Source organism: Piliocolobus tephrosceles, chromosome 6 (assembly GCF_002776525.5).
Source record: "Piliocolobus tephrosceles isolate RC106 chromosome 6, ASM277652v3, whole genome shotgun sequence".
Lineage (NCBI taxonomy): Eukaryota > Metazoa > Chordata > Mammalia > Primates > Cercopithecidae > Piliocolobus > Piliocolobus tephrosceles.
Window position 1 is genome coordinate 17781624 of NC_045439.1, and position 18071 is coordinate 17799694.

Consider the following 18071-nt stretch of genomic DNA (forward strand, 5'->3'; position numbering starts at 1 on the left):
GTCAGTGTTAAGAGTACACTTGTGTAAAATTTTTTTACATTAAATGGTTGGTATATTAAGTATGCTTGCCTTCTATTTGCCTATAGGATTTTGTCATAGTATACTCACATTTATTCCCTTAACAGTATTCTTTTGTGAAGTATAAAAATTTCCTGGAACACTAAATATCTGTTTGTCAGTGTGGTATGTAGAAAATGTGAATTTGCTTATTCTTTCCAAGGGAGTAAATTTCATGAATTACCTTTTCATTTCAGACTATTATTAAAGGTTGTTTTCAGACAATGTCTGAAAGTTATATTGAGAGTATATGAAAACCTTTATTAATATATATTCTAAGAATATTTCTACTTATGTACATTTTTTAAAGGTTTACAAAGAAGATCTACCTCAGCTTAAAGAACAATGCAAAGAGAAACAAAAAAGTGCTACTTCTAAAAGAAGAGAGCGGGCTCCGGGAAATAGTATTCGATTACACTTTGTTCACGGGTATAAAACAACTATCTTTCATTTCTATGTTTGAATTTTGGTTCACACTTACTAGCTTAACATCTCTAATGATAGAACTGACTCTATCCCCTGAAATGACATATCTGAAAGTATACAACATTGCCCATGGGGAAAACACATCACCTGAATCTAATCATAAGGAGACATTAGACAAAACCAAATTGAAAGATATTTTTAAAAATATCTGGATTTTTAAAATGATTATAAAATACGCTGTTGGGACAACTGGGCATGTCTGTGCTTTGTAACTTTAAACAAGTCACTTAACCTCTCTGCTTCTTTTCTTGTGTCTGTGAAATGGAGATAATAGTACTGTTAGTCCATTTCACATTGCTATAAAGGAATACCTGAAGCTGGATAATTTATAAAGAAAAGAGGTTTTTTGGCTCAGTGTTCTGCAGGCTGTACAAGCAGGGTAGCAGCCTCTGCTCAGTTTCTGGTGAAGCCTCAAGAAGCTTTTACTCATGGTAGAAGGCAAAGGGGGAGCAGGTGTGTTAGGTAGTGAGAGAGAGAGCAAGAAAAAAGGGATCGAAAGGGAAGGGGGTTGCTGGACTGTTTAAGCAATCAGATCTTGTTTGAACAAATCAGGAGATGATAACTCACTCACCACCAAGGGGATGGCATAAAGCCATTCATGAGGGATCTGCCTCCATGACCCAAACACTTCCCACCAGGACACTTCCCAGTATCCCACACTGGGGATCGCATTTCAACATGAGATTTGGACAGGACAAATATTTGAATCGTATCAAGTACCTGCCTTACAAGGTTCTGATGAGGAGTGAATAAGGCAATGCTAGTGGTGATTTACAACATTGTGTGGCACATAATAAGCACTATGTAAGTGTTTATTAAATAAAAAAATAAATCTTATGAAAGTTTCATATTTATGGAAATAGACCTCTTTAAACAATTAAGTAAACTGTAAGAGATAATCATCTCCCCTTAATATGTCTAATTTGGAATGATATTGTAACTTCTTCTTGCATGAGCATTTTTGCCTAAATATTTTAATTTCACCAAAATACAGTTTCTGAATTCTCTTAGAACATCCGTCAAGACAGGTCTCACATTTCAGCTTGGCAGAAATAGATTTTCCAATCTGACTCTTTTCTACCTTTCAGCCAGCATTCATTTTCTTACCTGACTGATAATACTTATCAAGAATTTTAAAAAGGATTTATTAAGTAAAAGTATTTTTTCTCCAGTGTTAAAATGGTCAGTAGTTTTTATGCAGTTGTATTTTATGAATTGGGTTTCTTTGAAGTGCAAAGCAAGGTTGCTATAAATGGACTTATTTTGATCATTTAAGATTTGGCTACTTTGTCTTGGATGAATATAATATTTTTAAATTGTTGTTTAAACTTATTTTTGGAATATATGTTATATTAAGGTGTATAAAAGGGTACAGTTTGAAAATCTTTCTCCCACCTCTGCCCTCCCAGCCATCATTTCCCCTCTCTGCAGATAGTCACTATTACTTAGTTTCAGAAATACTTATACAACAATTACAAATATATATTCTTTTCTATACCTTTTGCTTATAAAAAGCAATTGTTTTATTTTATAGTATACAATTTTAATATTATATTTACGTAAATAGTAGTATACTATACATACTATTCTCTACCTTGTTTTTTTCACTCAGTATTATACCTTAGATTTAGCTATTTGCAGTCCGAGCAGTTCATAAAAGTTTATTGGATCAGAGGTGGTGGTATTTTTTAATTGTTCAGGCTGGGCATGGTGGCTTACACCTGTAATCCCAGCACTTTGGGAGGCCAAGGTGGGTGGAGCTGAGGAGTTCAAGACCAGCCTGGACAACATGGCAAAACCCCATCTCTACAAAAAATACAAAAATTAGCCAGGCACAGTGGCACGCAGCAGTAGTCCCAGCTACTTGGAGGGCTGAGGTGGGAGGATCCTTTGAGCCTAGGTGGTCAAGGTTGCAGGGAACTGTGATCACACCACTGCACTTCAGCCTGAGTGACAGAGCAAGACCCCATCTCTTTAAAAAAAAATTGTTTAGTGTCCTGTAAAACTGGAAATTGAATGATTCACTCAAAGGGTACCTACTTCTCCCCTGTATGTTCTGTATTGATCAGATAAAAGACCAAAATTAATTACATATGATTTGTTTTCTATATTAGTTACAGAGGTTATGACTGTCGAAGTAATCTGTTTTATACTCAAATTGGTGAAATTGTGTACCATGTGGCAGCAGTGGGTGTCATTTATAATCGACAGCAGAACACACAGCGTTTTTATCTGGGTCATGATGATGATATTCTCTGCCTAACTATTCATCCTTTGAAAGACTACGTGGCAACAGGCCAGGTAGGTTTGAAAGACTGACAGTGAGCCAGATAAGCTACACCTCTGTTTGAGTTTAAATAAATTAATCATATATCTCTTTTGTGTTCTAGGAAATGAAGAGTAAAGAATTCTTTAGAATGGGTTTTATTTTCAGATTATAAATAAAATTTACCCCAAACTTTTTTCCTACTGTTTTACTTAAAGTTCTTATTGTTTTAATTTGAATTATTTTAATTTAAATTTGGAACTCATAGCTCTGGCTTCTTTTTTCTGTCATGATATTAATTTTTTAAATTAGTGAGTAAAATTAAAGAAAACGTAAAGACTAGAAATCTGGTTTCTTTAGGTTGAGTTACCTAAAACAGTAAATAATTTAACAAATGTCCTGTGACAAACCAAAGGACTATGTCTCCTTATTTTACAACCAGGATAATAATCTATTCAGGTTTACCAAAGTAGAAAGCACAAATATTGAAATAAAAAACCCTGAGAAAATCTTAACTGATAACCTCTCAATATGGATATTCTTAGAGAAGGAAGGGAAGAAATGAAGTTTATAGATTCTTACTATATGTAAGTATTTTACTAGTTTATTGATGTATATTTATTTTATTCTCACCTCAACCTTGTGAGAGTAAAATTATTTCCTTCAGTCTACAAATGACGAGGTTCAGGTTTGGAGAAATTAAATAATTTGCTTAAGATCAATCAGCTAATAGGTAGTAAAGCCTAAAGCCTTCAGTCTGTCTGGCTTTAAACACTGTGTAAAGATACCTTTTAGCTAGGATATGTGGAAAAGGGGTTCAACTTGCATCCTCCTATATAGCTTTCCTGAAAGGAGAGAAAACTCCTCCCTTTTTTCTTTCTCCCATTCTTCTTCCTTTCTTTGTGCCTCTCTTTACTTGCTCTTTCTCTCCTTCCTTTCCCTTTCCTTATTCCTTTCTTTCATTCACTCAGAAACATTCATCAAGCACATTCTGTGTAGCAAGAAATGTGCTAGGAATATAAAGATAAATAAGACAACTTCTTGCCGTGGTGGAAACTCATATTCTGAGTTGTTATACAGTGTCCTAAATATAGATCAGAGAAGCTTCTCTGATCTATATTTATGACAATACTTTAGCACTATTGATGTTTTGGGGCAGGTAATTATTTGTTGTGGGAGGCTGACCTATGCATTGTACAATATTTAGCAGCATCCCTGGTCTCAACCCATTAGTGTCAGTAACACCCACTTCTCTGAGTTGTGGCAACACAAAATATCTCCTGACAGTGCCCAGATGTCCCTTGGAAGGCAAAATCACCCTGTTTTTAAATGTAGAAATATGTACAAAGTCTTGTAGCAATGTAATGAAGAGCTAATGATTAATTGTGTCCAGTAGAATTGAAGAAACCCTCGTAGAGATGATGACATTTGAGCTGAGTTGTTTACTTGGCAGAGGGGAAGTTGGGAAAAAGCATTCTAAGTGTATTATAGCATGTGTAAAAGGTAAAAGTAGGGCAAAAAAAAAAAAAAAAAAAAAAAAGCCCAGATTATCTAAAGAACTATACATAACCCACAGTGTTCAAATCTTAGAATGCATTATGGACATTAGTGGAGGAACTAATCAGGAGGGTAGGTAGAGGTTAAAACTACCTGGTTATCCCATATATTAACACAAACGGGGTCTTGGATGCACAGTTGTATTTAATGTTTTATGATCTAGCCTTTCCAGTACGGGCACTTTCTGAGAAACCTTTGTCCTCATTTGGGGCATTTTCTTGTCGGGTTTTTGTGTTTGTTTTTGTGGGTATTTGCTTCATTCCACTTCTGAGTTTTCAGGTAGACAGATGTGATTAAAAACTCTGTTCTAAGGTGTTTATTGTAGTGGAGTAATGGATTTTCAGTAATAAGTCATACTTTTCCACCAAAGGGGAGGGTTTGGGAATCGAGACTAGATAAAGTTAAGTCGTTGGAAGAATTCCTTGATTGGAAATTTTACCTTTGTGTTTTGATGCTCTGTTTCCTGGAAATAACTCAGGGATGCTGCTAGTTTGTCCATCTACTGCTTTGATTCCTTGGATCCCACCCATTCTTTCACTTTAAGAAAAAAAACAAATAATTGTTGCAGAGGTCTCTGTATTTTGCGGCTTCCCTTTTGTAAGAAGCACTTTTCCCAAATAAAACAATTTTAAAAAAAGCAATTTAGATGAAAAATCTAGAGAGTTTTGCCTTTTGGAGAATTAAATACAAAGAATAACCCCTTGTAAGGAACTGTAATCTTAAGTGGAAATGAAAGAATGTGAAAGAAACTTACCTGGAAAGTCGAGTAACATGACTAATTGTACTATAATTTAGAAATTTTGTTTAATTCAGCAAATACTTGTTGAGTGCTTCCTATTCAAAAGCATTAAATGTTGTGGGGGAAACACAGAGATAACTCGGACTGGCTGCCACTATCGGGAGCTCAGAATGTAGTACAAGAATTGGACAAGTTACTCTGTGTGTATATATGTATGTGTGGATATGTGTGTGTGTATATATATAATTCACTAAAAATACACTGATTTAGATGTCCTGTGGGCAACTCAGGTTCAGTGTGTCTAAAACGGAGGTAAATAGGATTAGTCTTCCCTTCCAAACCTGTTCATCCTTTTACGTTTCCTTCTTGGAACATAGTACTGTATTAACTTGGTTGCCTAAGCCTGGAAGTTAATCTTGTTCTTCACCCCTAAAGCTAGTCAGTCCTCAAGTTGCACCCGTTCTTTCATCTGAATATATATTTATTCTTTATCTTCAATATTCTTTTTATCTTTAATTTTTCCATACCTCTACTGACAATCAGTGCTTCACAATTTCTGAAACATTACTATAGCCATTGGTCTCCTGCTTAAGTTTTTTCCTCTATCCATTTTCCCCATTCACTAGTAATCTTTCTAAGAGTCTTAAAATTCTTCCATGTTTATTAGTATTGATAGCTTGTAGGCTGTCTAAACAGCTGTCTAAATAGCCACAAGCTCTAAATGGTAAGGGATGAAAAGGGGAGGTTGGAGAGTGAGACTCGGTTAAATGCAATTCAAGGCATAACGTCAATGCAGAGTTGGAAGTTGACTCTCAATGCAATTAAAGGCTTTTAACCAAGTCTGACTCTCCAACTCCCCTTTTTATCTCTTACCATTTGCCTCTTTGTAAACTATTTTCTTGCCTTAGAATTTGTCCAACACATATAATGCTATTTCACATCTTTTACTTAGTTCCTTCATCTTAGAAAACTCTTTCTCTTCACTTCTATTCAACCTTCCAACTTTAATTTCTGCTGCTTTTAAGACTTAGGCTAAGCCTATCTGAGAGCTCTCCCAACCTCTCCATTCTCCCCTTCATCCCTGAGTGAGATGAGCTAAGTGTACTTTAATAATACTCAATATTATACTAAATACTGTCTATACCTCATGGAATATGATATTTAAATCCAAGCTTTTCCACTTACTAGCTACGGGCAAATTACCTAACCCCTCTTTGCCTTCGTTTCTTCATCCTTTAAAATAAGGATATTATCTGTTCCTATCTCGTAGAGTTGTTGTGATTGGTACATGAGTCAGTCTTTGTAAGGTGCTTATGGAACAGTTTCTGGCACATAAATCACTTCTCAGTGAATGTTAGTCATCATCATAATTTCCAGGTGAGATGTCCACTAGACAATTGAAAATGTAAGTCTTGAATTCAGAGGAAAAGTAACTGTTCGAGAGAAGGACTTGGGGAGGTATTTATTGTTTAACCACTGAAACTGTAGAAATGAGATACCTCAGGGCAAAAATGAAGTATGAAAAGACTGGAGAATTAAAGACCACCTTGGGAGAGGTTTGTATTTAAGTAACAGGTGAGGAAATTGAGAAGAAAACTCACTAGTAGGAGTCAAGGAAGCTGGGCGCTGTGGCTCATGCCTGTAATCCTAGCAATTTCGAAATCGAGGCAGCAGATCTCTTGAGCCCAGGAGTTCAAGGCCAGCCTGGGCACATAGTGAAACCCCATCTTTACAAAAATTACAAAAATTAGCCGGGCATGGTGGCACATGCCTGTAGTCCCTGCTACTTGGGAGGTTGAGACAGGAGGATCACTTGAGCCTGGGAGGCAGAGGTTGCAATGAGCCAACATCATGCCATTTGACTCCAGCAGGGCAACAGGAGTGAAACGCTGTCTCAAAAAAAATAAATAAATAAAATACAAGGGTGGGGGTGGGGATCAAGGAAACCAGAGAACCAGAAGAGAGTAGTACAGTAAAACCATCAAAAGCATCAAATTCTGTAGAAGTTTTTATATAAAAAGAAAACTTAAAAGTTACTTTTACTACTATGTCCCCATAAAAAAATCTTAAAAGTTTTCTAAAAAGTTACTGGTAATGTTTGGCTGAATAACTTAGTGAAATATTGGCTGATTGCAGTGTTATTTGTTGTATCTTTTTATAAAATCAATCTCGGCCAGGTGCCAGTAGCTCATACCTGTAGTCCCAGCACTTTGGGAGGCCGAGGTGGGCAGATCACCTGAGGTCGGGAGTTCGAGACCAGCCTGACCAACATGGAGAAACCAATTAGCCGGGTGTGGTGGTGCATGCCTGTAATCCCAGCTACTCGGGAGGCTGAGGTAAGAGAATCGCCTGAACACAGGAGGCGGAGGTTGCGGTGAGCCGAGATCGCGCCATTGCACTCCAGCCTGGGCGACAAGAGTGAAACTCTGTCTCAAAAAAATAAAAATAAATAAATGAATAAAATCAATCTCTAAATTAACTATAATTGATAGTTCTATTAATTATTTCAGGAGTTGTCTCTGTATACAAAGATATCCCTTTATACTTGTGGTTAAAGAAAGTGACTACTTGAGTCTAGAGGAATAATTAAGAATTGATAGTTTACCTGTGCATTAGTGAACATCATAAACCAAGTTAAAAAATAAATGACAGAGTGCTGCAGTAAAATTACCTTTTCAGGTCTGCTGACATGCTTGGTACTTTAACCCCCTCTGAATATTTGTTTACCCCATTATTTTAGTCTAGAATTCTTTATATTCAAGTTCTGTACTTTCTGAAGGCCCACCTCCAGTACCTTCTCTTCCATGGACTCTTTCTCCACAGCCTTTTCATGTTCATTAAGCATCTATTAAAGGATGTTTGTCTTTGATTGATAATGTCCTATTTTCCCAGGAGTTTGCAAAAAAAGTTACCTGAATGTCTTATTGCTCATTGTATCTTGCATAGAAACAATAGATGTTCAGTAAGCATTTATTATCTTTATTGATGAAATAGATGATAAAAGTCTCATAGTTCTAGTTACATCATTCCTAGAAACACTGAACTTAGCCTCATTAGCTTTTGAACAAGTATAAGAAAAAAATATCAGTCACATGTATAGTCTGCTTTAAATTTTTATTTAATAAATTTCTGTGGTAAATAAGTCAAGCTGTAAAAATCTCCCGTTTTATTTCCTTTTAATAGATATGGAAATGAATTGTATATAATAACGTCTATAATTCTTTCTATTTTAGGTTGGTAGAGATCCCTCAATTCATATATGGGATACAGAGACCATTAAACCTTTGTCCATATTAAAGGGCCACCACCAATGTGGTATTAGTGCTGTTGATTTCTCAGGTAAGGCTGTTTGCTATCTCAGTAAGAATGAACAAAATGCAGAGGCAACACATAGCATTTTAATCTAACTCAGTGTTACCTAAGCTTGTCCTTTAGCTGTGACATTCACAGTTTTTATCAAATGTGTATACTGTTGTCCTTATCAAACACTATGAAAGTGTGGATTTGCTAGCTAGTTTATAATTATAACTTAATAAGTATAGTTTTAATACCTATTAAAATTTGCGTGTTTCTAGTAACATAAAAATGTTTATCTACATAACAACTTAAATTCATTTCAGTTGCCACAAGTAGTTTGTATCTCCTACATTGGGCAAGCACTGATCTCACTGTTTTATCGTTAGAGTAAACTTTGAAAATGTTTAGGGTAAAAGGCTAGCAAAGAAAGAGTTGAGAACTGAAATACTTATTTTAGACATATTTATACAGTGACAATTTTAAGCTGTCTTGTAAAAATAATTTCAAATCATATTAGCGCTTTTCTGTTTATTTAAAAGTTTGACAACTGCAGATAGGTCTACAGTGAAAGTTAGGGTGTGAATTGGGAAGAGGGAGGAAATACTATTAATAGAGAATTCTATATTAAGAAACAGTGAATTAATGCTTCTGCTGCTCTGACTGAAGTGATAAATTATCCATAGTAGAGTTCAGAGGGAAATATATATACATATTCAAACATTTGCTAACAGAAACTAGAAAATGAATTGCGAACTACGTGAGTCACCAAGAAAAATACCACTAGAGCAATGAGGAACTAATTGAGCCTTGCAAAGTGTGGTAAAGTGGAAAATACTTTCTTGTGGTCTGAGCCTTTACAGCCTATAAACATGCACACTGTAGGATATTCACTGATCATTTGTCTCAGTGATTTGTCTATTATGTTCATTATGTATTGCTTGATACGATTGACCTTTACTAAAAGGAGTCATATTAGTGGTAGTATGTTGTAACTTACATGTTTTTCCTTTGATTAACTTTTCATACTTGCTCTAGGTTCTTATATTACAGTAGATTTCTTATGGTGAATTTAATTAAAATAAATATTTTCATCCCTTTGTTAGTTTTCCCTTTCCTTCTATTTTTTAAATCTCTTTTTTTCCATTTTCTTATCTCCCTCCTCCCATCCCAACCTGATGGATAGATAAGGAAAAGGAGGTCAGGTGCAATGAGAGTAGATACATTTAGAGGATTTGAGAAACTTTCATTCTCCCTCCCTTATAAATTCTGGTTCTTTTTATAGCTGTATTCATGCCTAGCATTTACCATTATTTTATCAAATTTTAAATATAGGATGTGGGTTTAGAATATATGCTGAATGTTTTCTCTCTTCTGAGTGTTAATATTCAGTTTATCTCTCTCATTAATTTTCCACAGCGGATGGGAAACGTTTGGCATCAGTTGGCATAGATGATAGCCATACTATTGTGCTGTGGGACTGGAAGAAAGGAGAGAAACTTTCAATAGCAAGGTAGGAAAAAAACGTGGTATCACATTTGCAAAATACTAGAATTACTTTGGACTTAAAAAATTTTAAATTAAAACAATTTCGAAATCAAGCAAATATGTAACTTTTTATTGCTTTCATGTTTGTTACCATTGAATAAATAATATAATCATAGTAAATGATTTCAGAATTTCTTTGTAGACTTATCCTTTGTGAACCCACTTTTAAATATAACTATAATATGGCATTGGATATAACTATCTGAAATCTCCATGTACAGGTAGAGTGTGTTGTACTGTATGATAGAGCTGTTGGAGAGCATGATCAAATGCTCACATTATATATTAAACTGCAAAAAGATACATATGCATATATGTCACAAAGAAGTTATAGGTTTTTATTTTCTTATATTTTTCTTCATTTTCTAAGTTTTCTATAGTGAGCATGTTTTTTTATAGTAATATTAACAATGCTTTAAAGGAGGAACTAGTCAACAGTGTCAGAGATTTTAACCTCCTATTTATTAAAGCAGTGTTAAAGCACTTTAAATATATAGATAAATGCTTTTTATGGAATATATAGATAATGCCCAAATTAACAGTGGTTTAAGAGGAACTTTGTAGTTGGAAAGGCTATCTTAAGCTATAACAAAGTATTGTTTTAAAATTGCCTTTAACCCATTCATGCCACAAATAGCATTCCCTATGCACAGTACTGTAGTCAGTATTATAGATACTGTCTGAAAGAAGTTCAGTTTTGACCATTTCTGTCTTTTGAGATTCTCTTGAGCAGAATTATCATATTAAAATGATGACAAAAGAACAAATACACAAATACACAGTCCACATCTGAGAGATAAGTGGGAGAAAAATATTCAGTAAATAGAGTAATCAAGATAGGGTATGGATTCGGCAAGGAATGATGAATCTTCAGAGCTAAAACATTTTGATGTTTATTTCAGAGGAAGTAAAGATAAGATTTTTGTTGTAAAGATGAACCCGTATGTGCCTGATAAACTAATTACAGCTGGAATTAAACACATGAAATTTTGGCGTAAAGCAGGTAAGAAAGTGCTTCTTTTTTACTCTGTAGAATTTTAAGAAATTATTGCTTTTGAAAGTAATTTAGCTAAGTGCTGTGTGTACCCTAGACTGCATCCTGGAATAGAACAGGAACATTAGGAGAAAAACTAATGAAATCTGAATGAAGTCTTGAGTTCATTTAATAATAATGTATCAAATATGTTGGTTTCTTAGTTTCAACAAATGGTCTGTGGTAATATAAGATGTTAACATTGGCTGGGTACAGTGACTCATGCCTGTAATCCCAGCATTTTGGGAGGCCGAGGTGGGAGGATCACTTGAGCCCAGATGTTCAAGAGCAGCCTGGGCAACATAGTGAGACCCTGTCTCTACAAAAAAATAAAAAATTAGCTGGGGGTGGTGGTGTGTACCTGTGGTCCCAGCTTCTTGGGAGGATAAGGTGGGAGGATCACTTGAGCCCAGGAGGTTAAGGCTGCAGGGAGCTGTGATCTCCCACTGCACTCCAGCCTAGGCAACAGAGCAAGACCTTGTCTGAAAAAAAAAAAAAATAAAAAGATGTTAACATTAGTAGAAACCGAAGTGTATGAGGGAATACTCTGTAATTCCTTTGAATCTTTTCTGGAAATCTAAAATTATCTAAAATAAGGTTTTTTTTTAAGTAATTTACTGTTGTATTGATACATTTTAAACAAATAGAAGATTTATTGCCATTTATTGGCTGCATTTATGTAGTTGATATGGTTTGGCTGTGTCCCCACCCAAATCTCACCTTGAATTGTAATAATCCCCACGTATCAAGGGCAGGGCCAGGTAGAGATAATTGAATCATGGGGGTGGTTCCCCATACTGTTCTTGTGGTAGTGAGCAAGTCTCGTGAGATCTGATGGTTTTATAAATGGGAGTTCCCCCTGCATAAGCAATTTTGCCTGCCACCATGTAAGACATGACTTTGCTCCTTATTCACCTTCAGCCATGATTGTGAGGCTTCCCCAGCCATGTGGAACTGTGAATCAATTAAACCTCGTTCCTTACAAATTACCCAGTCTTGGGTATGTCTTTATGAACAGTGTGAGAACAGACTAATACAGTAATATTCATACTTGCAAAAAAATGCAATATATGAGATTAATCAAATTATGTCCAGACTTTTTCTTCTGTTAAAGACATGTTCTATAGTCTAAACTGAAAAAGAAAATTTTTAAAAAAATTACTCATATGCTATAAAATGATATAAAAGTGGAATGCTATATTACTTTAGTCATTTGTAACTATAAAATAAAAAATGTCTGTTTTCTAAATAGTGTACTTATAAATTCCAGCAATGTGACATCAAAATCTCAATAAATTGAAACTGTTCAGAGAAAATATGTGAATATAGGAAGAAGTAAAATATTATTAGAAAAGAATAAACTTAGTTAAGATTTTCCCAAGTTCAAGTAACTTTTAAGTTGTAAATTACATGGGACATGGATTAATTTTCAGTCTTGGATTTAACACTTTATCAGAAACTCATCAGATGACAGCATATGCATTTACAAAGTAAAAAGAAGTATTTTTACATTTGTAATTTCGTTTCCACATGCTTAAACAAACTTTTCATTTGGGCACCTTAGTCACTAGTAATTGCAAATTTGCAGCAAATAATACGGTTGCACCTCACAGCATCAGAAAGTGTCACGGATTGGTTCCAGGATTCCCCAAGGATACCCAAATCCATGCTGCTCAAGTCCCTTGTATAAAATGGTATGGTATTTGCATATAATTTATGCACATCCTCCTGTATATTTTCAGTCATTTCTAGATTACTGATAATATCTAATATAATGTAAATGCTATGTAAATAGTTTGTTATGTTTGTTATACTGTTGTTTAGGGAATAATGACAAGGAAAAAATGTCTGTACGTATTCAGTATAGATGCAACCATCCTTTTTTTCTTTTTGAAACAGAGTCTTGCTCTGTCGCCCAGGCTGGAGTGCAGTGGTGCAATCTCGGCTCACTGAAACCTCTGCCTCATGGGTTCAAGTGATTCTCCTGCCTCAGCCTCCTGAGTAACTGGGATTACAGGTGCCCGCCACACTACCCAGCTGATTTTTGTATTTTTTAGTAGAGATGGGGTTTCACCATGTTGGCCAGGCTGGTCTCAAACTCCTGACCCAGGTGATCAACCTGCATTGGCCTCCCAAAGTGCTGGGATTACAGGCATGAGGCACCATGCCCGTCCCATCCTTTTTAAAAGGAATATTTTCTTTTCTTTTTTTTTTTTTTTTTTTTTTTTGAGACGGAGTCTCGGTCTGTCCCCCTGGCTGGAGCACAGTGGCGCGATCTTGGCTCACTGCAAGCTCTGCCTCCCGGGTTCACGCCATTCTCCTGCCTCAGCCTCCCGAGTAGCTGGGACTACAGGCGCCTGCCACCTCGCCTGGCTAGTTTTTTGTATTTTTAGTAGAGACGGGGTTTCACCGTGGTCTGGATCTCCTGACATTGTGATCCGCCCGCCTTGGCCTCCCAAAGTGCTGGGATTACAGGCGTGAGCCCCGCGCCTGGCCAAAAGGAGTATTTTCAATTCATATTTGATTAAATCCACAGATGCAAAACCTGAGAATATGGAAGGCTGATTGTACTTAGTATTTCTGTCCTCGAAAAGAACTATGAATTTGTTTGAAATAAGATTTCAAGAAGGTAAATAGTCTTGCAATGAAAATAATTCCAAATGAATAACTTTCTCTCTTAAGTTTGGTTAGACATATAGAGGCCTGAAAGTGAAGCATAAAAGGATGAATGTTAAGGCTTTGGTGAACATTTCAACCTTCCTTACTTTTGGGGTTCTGATCCACAGAGTTCATTAACCAATTGGGAAGTAAGTATCCACTTACTTAACCTGACTAAGTATTGTTAACCCTCTAAATGCATAGTTTTAGGTAAACTAGGTTGAAGGAGATGACTTAGACTTGAGGTTAACATGGGGCTTCTTGCCTCCCATTCCAGATCTAGGCTTTGAGAATTTCAAGTTTTGAATTCTTAGTCTCTCCCCTAAGGAATTTGAACTCTATTCATGGTAGGGACAGAGGGATGGGGAGCCACTGAAAGTCTTTGATGCAATAATAACATGACCTGATTGCATGACTTCATGTAACAGGAACGTGTTATCCTGTGTGTATCATCGAGAAAACCCAGCTGTCAATGCTCTAAACCAAAAGTGGCAAACTTTTTCTGTAAATGGCCAGATAGTAAATATTTTAGGCTTTCTAGGCCAAAGGACAAAATCAAGAGTATTATGTAGGTCATTATAGAACAAGAGAGAAAACTGTCCTGCCCTGCTTACCTTGTTTGCACCCAGTTGCCATTAGACATTCTCTCTACCAGGAATGGGCCTGGCAGGTTGTGGTGGGGAGTGAAACTATAGTGAGCTTCACTCAGACCCAGTGACACATAGATCCTAGTGTGTCCTTCTGTTCCTGGAGAGCCCAACCTTCTGAATTTGGGCAGCTGACCAGAAGTGGGGCAACTACTAGACTGAGATTCCACTGCCAGATAACAAGCAGTTGCCATTAGCAGAGTCTCTAGCTTGTAGGTGGGGACCAGCCCAGAGTCGGGGCAGATGCTACTTATTGCCACAAACCAGGGAGGCAGACCCTGGGTGCAGAGAAGTAAACAGACTTGGTCTCTGCAGCTCAGAGTGCTAACCTGCTCTAGTGGATGTTGTACAAAAACAGGTAGTGGCAGGATTTGGCATTCCATCTGTAGTTTGCCCACCCTGCTCTAGAAGATACTTTGCCCTCTAGTAAAGGCCAGTTCTCCCACGTGTGCACTTGATACTTTCTGTCATCTACTCAAGGACATCACTGTAACTCTTCTACCCTTTCTCTACTGTATCATCAATTTTCCTCTCTACTGACTTTCCCTTTAGCATACAAGTATGATGTGATTTCTCCATCTTAAATAAGTGACACAAAACTCTCTTTCAACTCGGTTTTCCAGTTGCTGATCAATTTGTCATCTTACTTCTATGCTAAACCACCTCTAAACAGTTGTTCCTACTTTCAATTTGCAATTTATGTTCTCTTTCTTTTTCTTTAGAAAAGTCTAATCTAGTTTTCTTCACCTCACCACTCCACCCAGCTGCTCTTACAAGTTCACTAATGACTCTGCCTTCTATGTTGAGAAAAGACAGTCTTCTGAATACATTTGGAATCTGACCTCTTTTCGTCATCTTCTATAATATCACTTTGGTCTGCCACCTTTACCATTTGCCCAGATGATTGAAATAGCCTTCTAACTCCTTTCATCCTTGACCTCCCTTGTATCTATTCTCAATCCAGAAGTCAGAATGAACCTCTTAATAAATCAGTTGCCAGATCTTGTCATTTCACTACTCAAATGTTTTGCCACCTCATGTAAAGCAAAAGTAGGCCATGTTTACAATGGCCTGCAATACTGCCTTTGACCTCTCCAACCCCATTTCCCATTACTGCCTTCCCTTCTTTGCTACTCCATACTGGTCTCCCTGGATGTCACTTAGCCATTTCAGTCTTGTTGTACTGGGGCCTTTTCCCTTGCTGCTCCCTCTGCCTGGAACACTCTTCTAGCAACTACCTCCTTCAACTTTTCATTTAGATACATCTTGATGAGGCTTGCCTTAACCAGCCTACTTAAAATGGACTCCTCCCACTTCCTATCTCCTTTTTATGCTTACATTTTCTCCAAAGCACCCATCATCATCTAACACACTGTATATTTTACTAGTTACATTTATTGACTGTCTCTCACCATGAAGCTCCAAGGAATTTTGTTATCTTGCCTCTTCTGTTCATAAGTCTATCCCTGGTACATTGAATAGTGCCTAGCATGTATATTTCTTTTTTCTTTCTTTCTCTCTCTCTGTTTTTTTTTTTTTTTTGAGACAGGGTTTTGCTCTGTCACCCAGGCTGGAGCGTAGTGGCACAATCATGGCTCACTGCAACCTCTGCCTCTCAGGCTCAAGCTATCCTCCGGCCTCAGCCTCTCAAGTGGCTGGGACCACAGGCGCCCACCACCATGCCCAGCTAATATATTTCTTGAATTAATGAAGGAGGGAAGGAATTTGTGAGTTCAATTGGGAAAAATGGACAAAAGATATCAATAGGTAATGATGACCAATAAAAATATGAAAATATGATCAAGCATAATATTCACAAAAATGCAAATTTAAACCACAATAAAATTCAGTTGGTGTTTCATATTCCCCAGTGTGACAACACAAACTGTTCCCAAAGGTGGGAAACAAGGAATTCTTTTCACTGTTAGTAGGAATGTGCATTGGTATATAAACTTTGGAAAACAGTTTGGCAAGAGCTGATCCCTCTCTGGTCTATATGCTATGCCTTTTGCACATTACCCTATTACTACTCCCAGGCGTTCCTAGACAAATTCTTGCACTCGTGTAGAAGAGGCCTTTACAAGAATGTTTAAAGCAGCATTGCTTTTAATAGCAAAAACTTGGAGGTAACTTAAATGCCCATTAATAGGAAAATGGATAAACCATGGTATGTTTATATAATGGAATGCTATATGGTTATGAAGGTGAGTTTTCTAACATGTAAACAACTGTATAACAAATCATTGGTGAATAAAGCAAGTTGCAAAAGAATACATACAGGATGATATTTATAGAAAAATTTAAAACATGAAAAAATATGACATTGCTTAAAAATTCACGAATATGTTATATATAAAGGAATGCATGAGAAGAATCAGTATCACATTCACAGTAGCAGAGGGTGAAGAAGGGAGATGAGATTGGCATGACATTTCAGTTATTCTGGGATCTTTTTGTAGGTCAGTGGATGTACAGGCATTCATTGTATTGGGGATTTTAAATGCCTTTTTGTATTCTTAAATATGTCATAATAAAAACTTTAAAAAACGTCATCAAAATTGCTAAGGACTGATTAAAACAGACTTAGTCCAGGTCTTTGTTTATCTAAAAAGTTACAGTCTAAATGCAGCTATGCAAGGTGTTACCCACATCACTGATTGAGACACCTGTATTTTTCAGTTCTCCTTACTGTTGCATGCCTTTCTATTCAAACAACAACAACAACAGTAGAAAAGGAATTTTGCTTCTTTATAATTGCATACATTTTGAAAGTGGTACTTTCATAATATTTTTTGTGAACTAGGGGGAGGATTGATTGGAAGAAAAGGCTACATAGGCACACTGGGGAAAAATGACACAATGATGTGTGCAGTGTATGGATGGACTGAAGAGATGGCTTTTTCTGGAACATCCACAGGAGATGTGTGTATCTGGAGAGACATCTTTCTTGTAAAAACAGTGAAAGCACATGATGGGCCAGTGTTCAGTATGCATGCTTTGGAAAAAGTAAGTAACCTAAAGAGATTTCAAGTTAAACATAATTTGTCATGGAGTGTAAAGCGTTTTCAGAAGTAAAGGAACACTGCCTTTCTACTTGGCTGGACTATCCAATAGTAGTCTGTGGGCTAGGCTCATCTTGACTTTTCTTTGTTTCTCTTTTCAAACTCCTGAACACAGAATGAAATAGGTCTGCAGTGTTTTGTTTTGAGACAGGTCACTCTGTCACCCAAGTTGGAGTGCAGTGGTGTGATCATAGCTCACTGCAGCCTCCAACTCCTGGGCTCAAGAAATCCTCCTGCCTCAGCCTCTTGAGTAGCTGTGACTACAGGCAAGTGCCACCTGCACCCATCTAATTTTAAAAAATTTTTTGGTAGAGATTATGTTGCCCAGTGTAGTCTCCAACTCCTGGGTTTAAGCTCTTCTCCCACCTCAGCCTTCAAAGTGTTGGATTACAGGCATAAGCCACTGTGCCAGCCAGGTCTGCTGTTTTTTTTCTTTTTTTAAAGTTTAACTTCATGTTCTTAAGCTCATGCTATGTGTCAAAAATCACCATATCCTATCAGGTAGTTACTAGTATTGTTTTCTCTTTTTAAGGATGAGGTTATTATGTAGACTCCAGGAGGATATATGTAATTTTCTGAGAGTGGTAATCTAAGGTATAGTTACAGATTTTAGAAACTTATGTTTCTAAAGCCCCATCCTAAAAGTAAAATATGTAGTGTCACTGGAAATATTATTGCAGATTCCATGTAGATGGTTTAAAAAACAATGGATTCTTATGCTTAT

At 36.6% G+C, this 18071-nt stretch overlaps 1 protein-coding gene across 2 annotated transcripts in view; it reads left to right on the forward strand.

The window, feature by feature from the left end:
* EML5 (EMAP like 5) overlaps positions 1 to 18071 on the forward strand; it is a 198622-nt gene that overhangs the window by 100546 nt on the left and 80005 nt on the right. For both annotated transcript variants that reach the window (XM_023205396.1, XM_026455498.1), the window contains exons 13-18: positions 368 to 486; positions 2658 to 2844; positions 8339 to 8444; positions 9819 to 9912; positions 10850 to 10950; positions 17089 to 17291. In XM_023205396.1, the coding sequence (XP_023061164.1) occupies positions 368 to 486; positions 2658 to 2844; positions 8339 to 8444; positions 9819 to 9912; positions 10850 to 10950; positions 17089 to 17291 (810 nt within the window). The remainder of the gene's footprint in view (positions 1 to 367; positions 487 to 2657; positions 2845 to 8338; positions 8445 to 9818; positions 9913 to 10849; positions 10951 to 17088; positions 17292 to 18071) is intronic.